General features: G+C 37.2%; 1 protein-coding gene across 1 annotated transcript; it reads left to right on the forward strand.

Moving 5' to 3' along the window:
* The first annotated feature begins 739 nt into the window (after positions 1-739).
* On the forward strand, positions 740-15,823 carry LOC132548685 (uncharacterized). The gene is made up of 8 exons (XM_060212564.1): positions 740-827; positions 2,133-2,347; positions 3,407-3,473; positions 5,478-7,567; positions 8,876-9,124; positions 10,100-10,296; positions 10,534-10,749; positions 14,340-15,823. The coding sequence occupies exons 1-8, from the start codon at positions 740-742 to the stop codon at positions 15,388-15,390; spliced, it is 4,173 nt and encodes a 1,390-aa protein (XP_060068547.1). The 3' UTR covers positions 15,391-15,823.
* The last annotated feature ends 814 nt before the right edge of the window (positions 15,824-16,637 follow it).

The following is a 16,637-nucleotide window of genomic DNA, read 5'->3' on the forward strand; positions in this document are numbered from 1 at the left end:
CTGACAGATGGCCATATTGGGTTAAAACTAAGAAAATTTGCTATTGTTACATTGTAAATTTCATGAGAAATACTGGGTAGACCTTAATCAAATTATGTATGGAAAGGTTCCACTTAATCCCTGGTGTCATTTTGATTTGGGATAGATAAGAAAAACCAAATGGCAGACAAGCAACCATTTTGGATTTGATGATAAAGATTATTATCAACATCTCTTGAGAGAAATTTTCATATTTCATATAGTTAAGAGCAAGAACAGCGGGAAGAGGACAAAAGAAGAGAAAATGTCTGACTTTAAGAGAACAAAGACCAAACATTGCTGGTTGTGAAGACCTTGGATGTATTGTTATGTTTGAGAACTGGCTCTAGTAGAAGTAATTTATGAAAACTTTTTATCGGTAACAGGTTATTTCTTTACAACATTGTTTTTTACCTAAATGGTACAGTTAGATAAACAAACGACAAAAAAAAATTACTATATATTGTGTACCTTAACTGGAGATAAAGTCAGGTTTAGTCTGTGTCATACAGCATTTTCACATGCTTTACAACTGGATTTTTTCACCTAAGGCATTGTTCATGTACATATATTGATTCATATTGTGCTGTGAAGTGTTTGTCTACAAAAATTATCAGCTCCTTTTATTTACATTGGTGGTTTTATCATACAGATACAAGCTGCTAACAACCAAGACATGTCAGCTAAAGATACTGTGTAGTAAAAAGAACTACTCATAGTAATGGCAGGTAACCCAGATGTTCAGTTTTTCCACCGACTGAAAAAACATGGAGTTGATGACGGGCTCGCAACAGTCATTTTATCAAGCAGTAAGTGTACTTTTGTGTTATGGTCCAACATTTAAACCCTTGCATTTTACTGGGTATGACCAACTAAACATCACACCAGGTATGACAGACTACACTTCACACAGGGTTTCACAGACTACACTTCACACAGTGTATGACAGACTACACTTCACACAGGATATGACAGATTTCACTTCACACAGGACTACACTTTACACAGGGTATGACAGACTACACTTCACACATATGACAGACTACACATCACACAACAGTATGACAGACTTACACTTTCACAGGGTATGACAGGGTATGACAGACTACACTTCACACAGGGTATGACAGACTACACTTCACACAGTGTATGACAGACTACACTTCACACAGGGTATGACAGACTACACTTCACACAGGGTATGACAGATTTCACTTCACACAGGGTATGACAGACTACACTTCACACAGGGTATGACAGACTACACTTCACACAGGGTATGACAGATTTCACTTCACACAGGGTATGACAGACTACACTTCACACAGGGTATGACAGACTGACAGATTTCACTTCACACAGGGTATGACAGACTACACTTCACACAGGGTATGACAGACTACACTTCACACAGGGTATGACAGACTACACTTCACACAGGGTATGACAGATTTCACTTCACACAGGGTATGACAGACTACACTTCACACAGGGTATGACAGACTACACTTCACACAGGGTATGACAGACTACACTTCACACAGGGTATGACAGACTACACTTCACACAGGGTATGACAGACTACACTTCACACAGGGTATGACAGACTACACTTCACACAGGGTATGACAGACTACACTTCACACAGGGTATGACAGACTACACTTCACACAGGGTATGACAGACTACACTTCACACAGGGTATGACAGACTACACTTCACACAGGGTATGACAGACTACACTTCACACAGGGTATGACAGACTACACTTCACACAGGGTATGACAGACTACACTTCACACTGAGTAGGACAGACTACACTTCACACAGGGTATGACAGATTTCACTTCACACAGGGTATGACAGACTACACTTCACACAGGGTATGACAGACTACACTTCACACAGGGTATGACAGACTACACTTCACACAGGGTATGACAGACTACACTTCACACTGAGTAGGACAGACTACACTTCACACAGGGTATGACAGACTACACTTCACACTGAGTAGGACAGACTACACTTCACACAGTGTATGAATTTAATCATTTTGCCAGTAATTCAAATTAATACTGTGTCAGAAACTACAAAATTTGTTTGTTTTGTAGAAAAGTTTACTAGTAAAGAACTGGAGGATTGGGCAATCCTTGGACTTACTTCACTAAAACCCCATGATGCCATCAGTATTATCAAAAATCTACACTTCAGCCAAAATACAGCAAACAGGAAAAGTGCAATCCTTTGTTCGCATATCAATAATTTCCAGAAATCTCTAAAAGATAAAGAGGAAGCATCTACTCATCATCAGAACAGTAAAGGCAAGGTAAGAGTCATAAAAATGTCAAGGTAAGGGTTAGGTCAAGGTCAAGGTAAGGGTTAGGTCAAGGTCAAGGTAAGAGTTACAATGAGGTCTTGGTAATGGTTGTGACAACCTCAATGTCAAGGGAAGAGTCAGGATGGGGTCAAAGGAAAGGTCATGGCAAAGTAAAAGTTTGGAAAGTAATGAAAAGGTCAAAGGCCTAGTAGGAATGTGATCAGTTTCCAGTAAACTGATTTTGACACATTTCTGTGACCCTGATTAAGGCAAATATGCAGTCAAATAGTAAAAGATGAAACAACTAAGATATTAACAATCTTTTTATCTGTAACTGCACATGTAGAAATTGGCACTAAAATTAGCCTGGAACATCTTTTGTTGAATATTATTAATGATTGATCCCTCCTCTGATGATAAAGGGAATGAACCTGTTAGGGAAAATGGGATAATCTTTGAATTCTGGCTCCTCATGGTAGACAATGGAAACTGTGAAAGCATTCTATGGTGAAGAGGGACTCCATGTCATAAAAAAGGATCTGAGGTCAAGGTCTTATACAAATCATGTAGAATTTTTTTGTAGAGATACAAGTATTTAGACTTTATTTGGTTAGGCCATATTTGGTCAAGGTAATAATATATAAGTGATTTATCTGTAAATGGTAGTTTGACTCTTATTGGGTAAGAGGACAGGGCCCAAAAATGGAAGGTAGGTCAATCTTTGGATCAGTCTTCTTTAATAGAGAAAAAAAAAGTTTAACTAAATTTGGTCTAGAACATGACTGGAAATATGGGAATCAACTGTGCATCAACAGAGGGCCTGGTCCTGCTTGAGGCAAATGAAGAGAACCCACTCAATGAGATAGAATTCCTGTAACATAGTATTTATATAATGCTGTTATGGCTTGAGTCAGCTGTCTTTGGCAAAGAATATATTATGTCAATACAATATACAATGTACCAGCATATTGGTGCATTCATGCCACCTTACATGGCCAGTTTGTTGTAATATTGTACTGATGTTTGAATTACTAGCTTAAGATAATTGATGTTGCTTTGCTACTCAAGGGTCAACCCAAACAACACAGAGTTCAAAGTGGAAGAGGACCTGGAAGAAGTCAAGGAAAAAGTGAAGGTGGACCTCATCATGGAATGCAGACCCCTTCTTGTGAACCCATACCTCTGCTCCCAACCCCTCATTTTGGACCTCAACCCCCATCTCTGCTCGAAATGCCTTTTTGCAAACCATTTCATCCCCCAGGTACTGACCTCTTCCTGGGCCATCGACAACCACTTGGTAAAATGACTAGTAGATGATGTCACACAAAAATACATGTTAATGAAGTTGTGACCTTTAGTAAGATAGGATTTATAAAATAAACTTATCTAGAGTATATCAATAATGTTTGGTAAAATATCAGTTTAGGCTTGTTAGGTGTTTTGTATTTAATATTATCAATGTATTGAAGTGAGGGGTAACAGGGTAATGTAGTGAGGGGTAAGAGGGTATGTATATTGTAGTGAGGGGTAACAGGGTATTGTAGTGAGGGGTAACAGGTTATTGTAGTGAAAGGTAACAGGGTATGTATATTGTAGTGAGGGGTAACAGGGTATGTATATTGTAATGAGGGTTAACAAGGTATGTATATTGAAGTGAGGGTTAACAAGATATGTATATTGTAGTGAGGGGTAACACGATATGTATATTGAAGTGAGAGGTGACAGGGTATTGTAGTGAGGGTAAATGGGTATTGTAGTGAGGGGTGACAGGGTATGTATATTGTAGTGAGGGTTAACAAGGTATGTATATTGTAGTGAGGGTAACGAGGTATGTATATTGTAGTGAGGGTTAACAAGGTATGTATATTGTAGTGAGGGTAACGAGGTATGTATATTGTAGTGAGGGAGGGTATGTATACAAGGTAATGTATATTGTAGTGAGGGGTAACAGGGTATGTATAATGTAGTGAGGGTTAACAAGGTATGTATATTGCAGTGAGGGTAACAGGGTATGTATATTGTAGTGAGGGGTAACAGGGTATGTATAATGTAGTGAGGGGTAACAAAGTATGTATATTGTAGTGAGGGTAACAAGGTAATTATTTTGTAGTGAGGGGTAACAGGGTATGTATATTGTAGTGAAGGGTAACAGGGTATGTATATTGTAGTGAGGGGTAACAGGGTATGTATAATGTAGTGAGGGGTAACAGGGTATGTATAATGTAGTGAGGGGTAACAAAGTATGTATATTGTAGTGAGGGTAACAAGGTAATTATTTTGTAGTGAGGGGTAACAAGGTATGTATATTGTAGTGAGGGTTAACAATGTATGTATATTGTAGTGAGGGGTAACAAGGTATGTATATTGTAGTGAGGGTAACAGGGTATGTATATTGTAGTGAGGGTTAACAAGGTATGTATATTGTAGTGAGGGTAACGAGGTATGTATATTGTAGTGAGGGTTAACAAGGTATGTATATTGTAGTGAGGGTAACAAGGTAATTATTTTGTAGTGAGGGGTAACAGGGTATGTATATTGTAGTGAAGGGTAACAGGGTATGTATATTGTAGTGAGGGGTAACAGGGTATGTATATTGTGGTAAGGGTTAACAAGGTATGTATATTGTAGTGAGGGGTAACAGGGTTTTGTAGTGAGGGGTAACAAGGTATTGTAGTGAGGGGTAACAGGGTATGTATATTGTAGTGAGGGGTAACAGGGTATGTATAATGTAGTGAGGGTTAACAAGGTATGTATATTGTAGTGAGGGGTAACAAGGTATTGTAGTGAGGGGTAACAGGGTATGTATATTGTAGTGAGGGGCAACAGGGTATTGTATAACATTTCACAGATTTGACAGGATATCTATATTCACACTTGTGAAAAACATACTTAGGTATATTCTGTCATTAGGACATCTTCCCTATAGAATGTTGTGAGATCCTAGTGCAGAGAATGTCAAAGTGAGAATTAGGATTTGAATTTTACTCAGATTGGCATTTAAACTGAATGTTGGCATCATTTCAGGAAAGTGATACAACCTACAGTTTTTAGTTTTGTTGAAGTGTTAAGTTCAGTGTTTTGTGTTTCAATGTTAAACAACACATATGTTAAATTGTATACGATTTTGATGACTTTGCAGAAAGAAAACAACAGCCCATTCAGACAGATACAAAATACCTTAAGGATAACCTGCAATACTTGAAAGGTTTGTCAGAAAATGCCAAAGGAATCCCAGGTTTTAGTAGTCCTGGACAGTCAGTTCATAATAAAGATGACAAGGGAAAGGCCATGATACCAGATTCAGGCAAGAAACACCAAGGAAAGGGATCAAAACAGGGAGGAGATAAAAGGGCAGCCAAGGGAGGTGACTCCGTAGAGGATAGTGATTCCAGTATCAAAATGGAGATAAACAGAAAAGGTAGTGCACCTGCTGATAAAAGTTCACTGAGGAGGAGATTTGGTAGTACTGATGTTCTTAATAAAACTTCAGGCAATGGTAATGTTTACAGTCAAGGCAGTACTTATTCCACAAATCAGTCAGGGATGGAAGGGCTAAACAGAAAGTTTGGTAGCATTGGCTCCCTCAATGTCGGAGCAAGTTTAAATACTTTTAACCTTGACAGTCATTGCAACCAAGGGCGTAATGATTATCCCAGACAAGGTAGAGGTGGAGGTCACCAGAACAACAGACCTGAGGTTGTGGACGCCCATGTTGATGATAACAACCAGCGGAGAAGATCCCAAGATGGTAACAGAGGACAAGATCATGGCAGAGGTCGCGGAAATTATCGAGGTAGAGTCAGGAATAGAAGGAGAAGAGGATCAACTCATCAAGGCATTGAGGTAATAGATCAAGAGGATGAAGAAAGTGACTCTGATGATTCAAGTGATACCAGCAGTCTGTCTGTAAGTGAAGCTGGCAGTCAGGATCCCCAAAGACAGAGACTCAACGACTTTGATGACACAAAAAAGAAAAGAAGACGAAAGCGAAAACCACGTAGTAACTCAAAAAAAGAGGAAGTTGAAACCTTTGAAGATGAAGGCGTGGATGAAAACAAGATTTTTAGTTATCTTGTTAAAAGCTGTGGTGGATTTATTGCTTTTGGGGATTTTGTCAAGGAATGCGACTTAATTCCAGCTGAGCTCGACAAAAATAAATGGTTTCGATGTCACAAGCGTAGGTTCAAGTTGTTTGAAAAGGAAGGAGAGATTTTGTACGTATCGGCTTTCTACCGTGACGTTACCCTTTGCCTGGGATACAATGGCTTGTTTGGACGCAGCAAGATTTGTTCAAAGACAGACTGTGAACATTTCCATATCTGTAAAAGTTACATAAGTGGACATTGCTCTTTTGGCGAGACTTGTCGATATTCTCACAATTTTAGAGATGCCAGTATTGTTGAACACAAAAAAAAGCTAGGTCTTCTCGAGTTCTCTGACAAGGAGATGATGATTATTCTTGGCAATAGATACCCAAGAATCTGCTCAGAATTTCTTAAAACTACCACATGTTCTGTGGGGGAAAATTGTCCAAAGCTACATATGTGCAGTCTTAGCTTGAAAGGGAGGTGTACCAACGAGACTGACTGTCCACTTGGTCATTCCTTTGACACTGACCATAATAGATGGGTGTTACAGTCTTTAGAATACATTACCTGGCTTAACACTCAGAGTAGATTGCTTCTTAAAAAAGCTGTATTAGTAGATCAGTCTGTGGAAGCATCTATAGGAACAGAAATTGTAACACAGAAGGAGGAACCAGATGATGAAGACCTTGAACGTATTGAAGTTGAAATGAAAGCAATCAGCAAGAAACCTTATAAGAAAGGTATATCCAGAGAAAATAGATTCAAAACAGAGAAGCCTGATGATGTTATTTCTTTCAACTTGAATCAAGAAACGCTCATGGAAAGTAGTGTTGATGTGACTGAAAAATCTGAGCCAGTAAATGAATCCAGCAACAAGAAACCAAAGAAAAAATCAAAACAAAATAAAGAGAATGTCAAGGTAACTTGGCTGGATGATGATGCTGTTAATATTCCTCTCTGTGTAAAGCATGTGGTAGGAAACTGCTCAGAGTTGTGTCCTAAAAGCCACCACCATCACCCTGATCAAGCACCCTATGTCTGGCAGATCAAGCATGATGAGATCTGGCATAGCTTCAGACCAGAATACAGTGCAGAAATTGAGGAAGGTTTCTGCAATCATCTGGATGTTATTGATGCTGAGGTAAATATTTTTCTCCTTCATAGCCAACCTTGAAAGAAGTGTAATGTGATATTACTTTTTATGTTCCCCGAAGGGAGAACATATAGTCGCCACTTTGTCTGTCCATCTGGAACATAACACAAAAACTATCAGAGGCATCAACATAAAACTTGATAGGTAGATAGATCACAGCAAGGAGAAGTGCAGTGCACAAAAACCATCACTCTCTTTTGCATAATTAAGGAGTTATTGCCCTTTGTTATTTTATATACTTATAAATTTTGTCCCAATCAGGTAGCATAGCCCATCTCTGACAGTCCTTGTTTATTGTAGCAGATTTTTTCTTGAGATAAGATGCACATTTGTTTTTTCACAAGTGCATGTGTGTTCCTTTCTTTTTATACGCCGGTCAAAAATTTTGACTGCTTGTATTATGATATGGTCTTGCTTATCCATCTGTCCATCATAAACTTCTATTTGTTGGCGATCTCCTTCCACAGGCTTCAACCCATCTTTTTCAAACTTTCTATGCTTAAACACACCACAACATAATGTCATGTTTTCATGATTGATTCAACTATATTTGGAACTGTCACTGCCACTTGTGTTTTAATGTCTATCTTGTCTGGAGATCTAAATTGGTAGGCATAATCACCATGAAATGAAGTTCTGTTATCCTGAATGGTTTTAATTCGTCTGTATGTGGAAGAGTTAATGTTCCTTGTTATTTTTATGATATTAACCTTTTGAGATATCCTTCAGTTTATTATTCCAATTTCTCTTCAACTCAGTAAGATTTATAAACATTACATGAAATTGTTTTCCTTGATGATTTTAGTGTTTTTACCCTTTGTTTCTATCAAATATTTCGCTTTTGTCTAGATAATCTCTTCCCTCAGTTTGTGACTAAATTCTTTGAAACTTGGTAGGTTTAAAACCACATCATGAGGTATTTCTTAATGAATAGCATTTTTGAATTTGACCATATTCCAAAAAGATATTGCGTTCTTTTTCAGTATTTTAATCTTGTCCAGCGATTTTTTTTCGGTTTTCAACCCACATCTTTATCATAGAAATATATAGCACTGATTTGCTTTTGGACACTTTGGTTCATTATTATGTAATCCACATTTGTATGGGATGGGCGTATATTGTTTCACCCTATAGCTTGTTCAAACATGAAAATTGAAATGGAATTTTCAAATAGTGATTTGTTAACTTTCATGTATTTTTTTTTTCTTGAAAAAAATATCTGTTTCATTGAATCGGATGTACAGCTGTCTGAATTAATTAGTTTGCTACTTTAAGATATTGGTCTATTTTAAATAGATATTCATAGAGAATGAAGCTGTGTACACGGTACATGTGTGTGTGATGGATACCAGTAATCATAAGGGCGTGGTGTATGAACAGGATGGAATTATGCTTAGTGATCCTGTGAGACTACCAGTACGACGTCTATCTACTCAATCCTATGTGGAGGTAAAGGACAAAAAGCAGACTGCTAGTCCTTCCTTTATCACACCCTGGAGATGGTTCTGGAGGGATGACAGTGAAGCATGGCAGCCATTTGACACCGTAAGTTGTTGGGATGTTGGGACGACATACTTTAAGAAGATCACTTTAACATGTGTTTTCATCATGGTATCAGTGACACTTAGTGACTGACATTTTTTCCTGCATACATTTTTCAAATACTTGGGTGTCTCTTAACATATTATCTGCCAAATGATATATCCATGCCTTTCAAACAAAGTTTAGGTTACAGATAGGTTTTTAGGTCTGAACGGTCTGATGACTGATTGCGACCGCCTTTTGTCCAGCGTCATCCGTCATAAACATTTTCAACTTCTTCACAAGTTCTACATGTCTCATTGAGCTGAAACTTACCTGAAATGATCGTGACATGATCCTGACCAAAGTTTGTTAATTTTGGGTTGGTCCAAAATATAACATGGCTGCCATCTTGAAAACACATTTTCGACTTCTTCTCAAGTTCAAAATTTGAAACTTGTATTTTATGTCAGATGACGGTTAAGGCCTATGGGCCTCTTGTTTATGGTTTCTCTCTGTTCCTTATCGTTATTATGTTCTTATTTCTAATTGTTTCTTTTGCCACAGTGGTTTTGGACACATTTCTTGCCAACTATAAGATAGAATGCAATGAAACTTTAACTGCATGTACAATGAAATTACAAGGCTGAGAACAAATGACTTTTTAATTTTTTTATCAATTACAGTGTACCATGAAAACTATATAAACTTGTGATCAGTCAACATGTTATTATTGTTAAATTATGATGAAATTTATTATGTCGTTTGTATAATTACAACATATTTAATCCCAATGACTATTTTGACATGTGCATCACTTTCCTGATCTGTCAAAATGCCTGCCATTATCATCACCACCGACTTTGTAGGTAGTTTAAGTGTTTTTCAATTTTTTATGGGTAAAGCCTTAACTTTATGAATGATATCGGGCACATTTCCCCCTTTTTCGCACTCACTATGGTAAAAAATAGTGTTTTCATGTCTCAAATTTCTTTTCAGGATAATTTTGAAAAAACTCTTGAAAGGAAATACAAGTTTGGACAGTCAACATACTTGTTCACTCGGGAGAATTACAAGTTCAAGTACAGGATAGACTTTCGAACATTTCGACAAGTAAACCTTGATACAATGAAAAAACGGGATCTTCATCGTCGGCCTTTATTTGTTTCCAGAGTGGATATTCAAACTAAAAATTTGTGAGTACAGTATGTTAGTATGGAGTAATATTTGTGCTGGTATGAATGCACCTTTTTCTGAAATCCAAAAAAGTTTCATGTCCAGTGTGAAGTACACATGGAATATTTTCAATCTTTTGTTAACATATTACGTGTTTAACAGTAAGCCCATGTCTGGTAATGACCTTTACTTTAAGTCAGTATTTGAATTAATCAATGTTTATTCTTTGCAGTAATGAATACTTTCATTGTTTACAGCCCAAACAACCTAGAGATTACTGACCCAATCAGTAAGCCCTCCCACTTTGTTCCATGGGATTTATCCAGTGATTTTGAACTTGTGGAATTGGAACGAGTTGAACCAGAGTTCAAAACACTTCGTGACAAGTTTTTTGAGACGATGGACAACAGCAAACATGAAATTCAGTACATCTACAGAGTACAGAACTGGCATCTTTATCAAGCCTATGATATGTAAGTCACATCAATGCTTTTTTTAAAATTTTGGAGCATTTTCTTCAGGTTGTTGATGTCAATAGAATAAAGGTTTTATGACACAACCAGTAGAAATTTTGAATGTAACGTTTTGATGATTGTATGGTCACCTTCATCAGACAAATGATGAAAAGTGTGAAGCATACTAGTACTGTCGTACCTACTTGTGTTATAAGTACTTTTATTGTATTCACATCAACTTTGCTAGCTAATAACCATTGCAAAAAGTTACTTTGAAGAATCTGTAACCAATTCACAGATGGCCCAAACTTTCCTAATTTTTGTTTTTAAGTGCAGTCATTTGATTAAGACTCTTTTTACCTTTGATTTTGGCTTAACAGGGAACTTTATTAACTGGGTAGCTGTGACTTCCACCGTTTGTGAGCAATATTAATGACATTATCATTGCCCCTTTGTAGCATGGTATTGAGAAGCATTGGGAAATGAACTGGGGTCGAAATACCATAATGGTGAAGCCACTTTATGTTACCAAATGATGTTTCTTCACTTAATTTTTGATAGTTTTCCTTTATCATAGTCCTCTTTCTTACTAATCATTGTTTTTTTTCACCAATTTATTTTCTAATTATCCCCATTCATTCATTTAAACACATAATCAACAAAAAATATGTTTGGATGGGGGAAAATTTAGAATGGAGCAGGATGGGTGGGGGGGGGGGGGTCTCTGCCCCACCCAAATTTCCCCACTCCACACATATATTTTGTTATTTATGTGTTTATATGAATAAATCAGGACGATAAATAAAAATGGTGAACAAAGTTATTTAGTAAGAAAATAGTGTAATGCTTTATTTTACCATTTTAAAATTCCCCACCCTTGTTATTTTTAAGCCCACCTTCTTGCTATTCAAATTGCCTTGTGTCCTTTATCTGTGGTTTGTCCATTCGTCAGTAAAAAAAATTGTTATTGCTAATTCTTGAGAAGTGCTGGATGGATCGTTCTCAGATTTCATATATAGGTTCCCCTTGGTCCCTAGTTGTGCCCATTTAATTTTGGAAGTGATCAGAATTACGAAATGGCTAACAGGTAACCATCTTGGAATTTTTCAATGAAGTTTGTTATGGCTATCAGAAAAATAAAAAAAGGCCGAAAGGTGGCCATCTTGGATTTTGACAGGAATACTGGATGGATATCTATCATATTTCCTATGAAGGTTCCCCATTGTCCCCAGTTGTGCCCATTCAGTTTTTTGGATTGATCAGAAAAACAAAATGGATGAAAGGTGACCATCTTGGATTTTAACTTTGAAGGTTTGTTATTGTTATTTCTTGAGAAATACTGCATTGATCTTTTTCAAATTTCATGTATAGGTTCCTATTGGTCCCTAACTGTTCAGGACAACAAAATGGCAAACAGGCAGCCATCTTGGATTTCTCATTTATGATGCCTCTTTCATAAGAAATACTGAATGGAACTATCTCAAATTTCATATGTATGTTCCCTTTGGTCTCTTCTTATGCCTGTTTGATTTGCAACTGGTCAGAAGAAACAAAATGGCTTCCAGATGACCATTTTGGATTTTGCAAGTAAAGATTATCATCACTATTTCTGCAAAGGAATAATCAAATGTCTTATCATTAAGAGCATAAACAGAGAAGAGAAGAGAAAGGAAGGAAAAAGATCCAAATTTCAATGAGCATATAAAGATTAAACAATGGTGGGCACCAAGATCTTTCTGGGATCTCTTGTTTTGTTTTATTATGTATGGTGGAACATAATTAAGTAAACTGATGAAATATTTAGTAGTGAAGAAACATCAATTGAAAGCAGAGTGTAAAGCGACTTCACTTTAGCTCTACTAGAGGGGATGGGGGTGGGGAGGGGTGTTCATTTCACCATAATGGGCTTCACTTTTTCAAACTATATAGATTTTTTCCGGGTTATCAGATCCAAAGGGTCAGGATGACTAATATTGTTTCATCGATGGCATTTGCTGTGCACTTTTCATATTTTAAACTTTAACTTTAAAGTTTAGGCTGTAGGATTTGGCTCAATATAAAATTACTCTGAGATGGTCCTGGCTAAATGTTATCTTTTTTCATTAGTTGAAATTTTAGTATGAGTACCATTGATGTCATCTTAAAAAAACTGTTTTAAACTTCTTGAGTTCCACTCACAAAGTGTTGGTTTTTTTTTTTTTTTTTTTAGCATAAATCCAATATGATTGTCATCTTAAAAATTATTTTTATATAACCTGGTCTGAAGGACCATTGTACTTATTCTATGACACAGCATCTGTTTTTGTTGTCTAGTGGACTGCACCTGTATTCAGCATCTGTCTGACAGTTTTTCAAATAAATGGCTACTATATGCATGAACAGCTCAGTAGATTTTGACTAGATTTGGTCAGAAGCATCCCTGGAGGATGGGAAATAAGTTTTATATAAATGATGGGTCTTGGACCCCTTGGGGCCTAAGGGGTGGGGCTCTTTAGGGGAAATAACAAATTCAACACCTAAATTATGTCCCAATTTGGTTTAAAGCTTCCTTCCTTGGGTGAAGGGGATACAATTTTGTGAAAATGATGGGCCTCTGCCCCCTGGGTTTGGAGGAGCTGGGACCAAAATGTGAAATAGACCAAATTCTTTACAAAGCATCTTCTATTGCATGAATGCCAAGATTCTGTGCAAATTTGGTCTGAAGCATCTTTTGGTGAAAGATAAACATGTCTGTGTAAACATTGGTGTTGGCCTCATGAGGCAGGAGGAGTAGTGTCCAATAGAGGAAATGGAGCAAATTTGTTAAAATCTTCAGAAGCAATGCCTGGATCATGCCCAAATTTGGTATAAAGGCCTTAGTGCTGAAGGAAGAGGCCCCTTGGAAGTCTTGAAAATCGACCTTCTGTTTCAATGAAAGTATTTTTTCCAAATTTTGCTTCAAGTATTCTTTGGTGAAGGGACTCAAATTCACTTAAATCAAGGGTCAGCGTTTTTGTACAGTATGTGATTTATAATTCAAAATGCTTCATCTTTTTGACCAAATGTAACAATACAATTACGAAAAGAAATATTTCTAGTGTAAGCTGAACTATCTAGGTGAAGAATACAGGCCCTATAGGTATCTTGTTTTTTACTTTCACCCTTATTAATTAAATTTAGAATTGTTGGAATCGTTTCACAAATTTGTTCCCTTAAGCTTTTATAGCATTGTTGGGTCTTTATAGACAGATGACCAATAAGGCCCATGGTCATCTCTTTCTATTTTTATCGTAGTTGGCAGAGTGAAAAGGGAAACAGAAGTCATGTTCATGAATGGGTAAAAATGACCTACTGCTCTGTGATTGTGTTTCTGCCATAAGAGGTATACATGTACATGAAACAGAATAAATGTATTGGATCCAATACAGATACCTAAAAATTGGGTCGCTGCTTTGGGTCAAGAGTTCAAAGTTCATTTACACATTCACAGAATTTGAGGCTTAAATGATCCGTGTTTCATGATTAAATGCCATCTATGACATTTAAATAAAATGTATAGTTTAACAGAGAATGTAAGAAAATGTCAAGAAGACTTTATAGGAGGTTTTGATTAATTTTTTTTTCAACAGGAAAAAGAAGAATATGAAAAAGGAAATCAATTTAGAAGGTCAAAGTCATGATGTAAATGAAAAGGCTCTATTCCATGGCACAGACTCAATGAAAACATGCCAAGGTATCTGCACAAACAACTTTGACTTTCGTACAAGTGGAAAGAATGCTACAATGTATGGTGAAGGATCCTATTTTGCAGAAACTAGCAAATACAGCCACTCATACACACAGCCTGGTAAAAGCAGTGAAAGGTACATGTTCCAGGCGAAGGTTTTGGTAGGGCTCTATGCACGGGGTGATCGAACTTATCGCCGACCTCCGCCGAGACCTGGCCAGACCCACAAGTTATATGACTCATGTGTAGATAATGAAGCCAAACCCAGTATGTATATCATATTTGAGAGAAGCCAGTCATATCCAGAATACTTGATAGCTTACAGGGAAAAAAATGCACCTTATCTGGCTACAAGACCTGCAACAGCACAGGCATCCACAGCTGTAAATATATCCGTTCCTGTTCAGCAACGAAGTCAGAAAACTGTATCACAACACTACCCAGTTTCTATGGTCACACCAAGGGCAACAACACAAGCCTCTTCTGTCTCTAGCGCCACACCAGGGGCAACAACACATGTGTCCTCTGCTTCCAGGGCCACACAAGGGGCAACAGCACCAGTTTCCCCTGTTTCTAGGGCCACACAAGGGGCAACAACACATGTGTCCTCTGCTTCCAGGGCCACACAAGGGGCAACAGAACCAGTTTCCCCTGTTTCCAGGGCCACACAAGGGGCAACAGCAACACATCAGCAAATTATTTACCCTTCTGAAACTAGCATGATAGATTCAACATCTCACCAATCACATCCTTTGTCTTATCCAATTGGTTCAGGTTATCATGACAACGAACCAGTGAGCAGTGTCTATGATAAGAGGATGACAGAAGGACAGTTTAACCAGTATCTTTTGGAAGACCAGCTTGAAAGGCAACGTCAGACAAGAGCATTTGTAAGACAGTCTGAAATGACACCACAGCAGAAGAAAAAGGATGAGGGTTGTGTTCTTCAATAAATATGTCAAAAACTTGAGTCAAAAGAACTGAAGGTGACCCTTAGATTAATCCACACATCACTCTTTGTGTAAACGTTTGTGGTAGTATCTGAAGCTACCTGTGTTTAGATGAAATTTTTCACTGGTGTTGATTTTAAGGAATGAAAATTACATCTTTATCAATCCCAAATATCTAAGTTAGTCAAATCATTGCAATAGATGGATAATTAGTACATTGTGATGGATAAAGAAATTGTTAAGTTATACTCTTTTTGTCTCCCATGCTGCTGAGTCACTAACTAGATATAGCTTGGCATTAGTTGACCTACATCAGCAACAGCAGTGGCAATATCATCATTAGTGTCCTGTCAATTAAGTTAGTGCTACCATCACAAAATCTGCTTTTACAAGATCATCCTAGTACAAGTTTTTGATGAAGATTTTCACATATAGTTAACAGTTGATTAACAGTTAATTAATTGTGCCATGTTTAAGATTTCCATTTAGCTTTTGTGTTGTCGTTTATTTCTCTCAAAATGTTGAAGCTGTCATGATAGTAAACCAAACCAGAAATATATATAGATATAATCATCCCACATTTAAGATTTTCACCTACAGTAAAATTTTTGAGTTTAGCTTTTTGATTCTATTTTTCTCTAAAAACATAAGCTGTCATAATTATAACTAGACTTGAAATGATTATTCTTATAACAATGTATAGTCATTCAAACACATATTTTTTATCATGAATTTCACTGTTAATAGAACTTTGTCAATTAATTGTGCCATGTTTGTTATTCAGCTGTAAACTGAGCTTATTTCTGTCTAGGTATATATTTGTTATATCTTGTTTCACACTGATGACATGGAAAAGTGGGGACATGGGAGACATATATTATGTATATATTGGGACAGGTTCATAAAGGGAAATTTTAAAATCCTACTGCTCCAGTATGAATGATTTTGCCCAGATTTAGTCTGAGGCATTGTTGGGAGAAGGGGTAGCAAATTTTTATAAGTGGTGGGTCTCGGCTCCCTGGGATGAAGGGGCGGGATCCAATAGGGGTATTAGAGCAAATTTTTTAGAATTCTACTCCTCCTGTAGTAATGATTTGATTTTGCCCACATTTAGTCTGAAGCTTTATGAGTGAAGTGGGGATCAATTTTGTATAAATGGTGGGTTTTGGCCTCCTGGGGTGGGAGGGTGGGGTCCAATATGGGAAATAGAACAAACTCCTTAAAATCCTACTCCTCCTGTTGCTCTGAAG

This window comes from Ylistrum balloti, unplaced genomic scaffold (assembly GCF_031769215.1).
Source record: "Ylistrum balloti isolate Yb309-2 unplaced genomic scaffold, AGI_CSIRO_Ybal_v1 Utg370024, whole genome shotgun sequence".
NCBI lineage: Eukaryota > Metazoa > Mollusca > Bivalvia > Pectinida > Pectinidae > Ylistrum > Ylistrum balloti.

Excerpts from the sequence above, each read along its gene's own strand:
- LOC132548685 (XM_060212564.1), top strand. The coding sequence starts at position 740 with ATGGCAGGTAACCCAGATGTTCAGTTTTTCCACCGACTGAAAAAACAT. Across the intron at positions 9,125-10,099 it reads CATGGCAGCCATTTGACACC|GATAATTTTGAAAAAACTCT; the intron begins GTAAGTTGTTGG and ends ATTTCTTTTCAG. Across the intron at positions 10,750-14,339 it reads CTTTATCAAGCCTATGATAT|GAAAAAGAAGAATATGAAAA; the intron begins GTAAGTCACATC and ends TTTTTTCAACAG.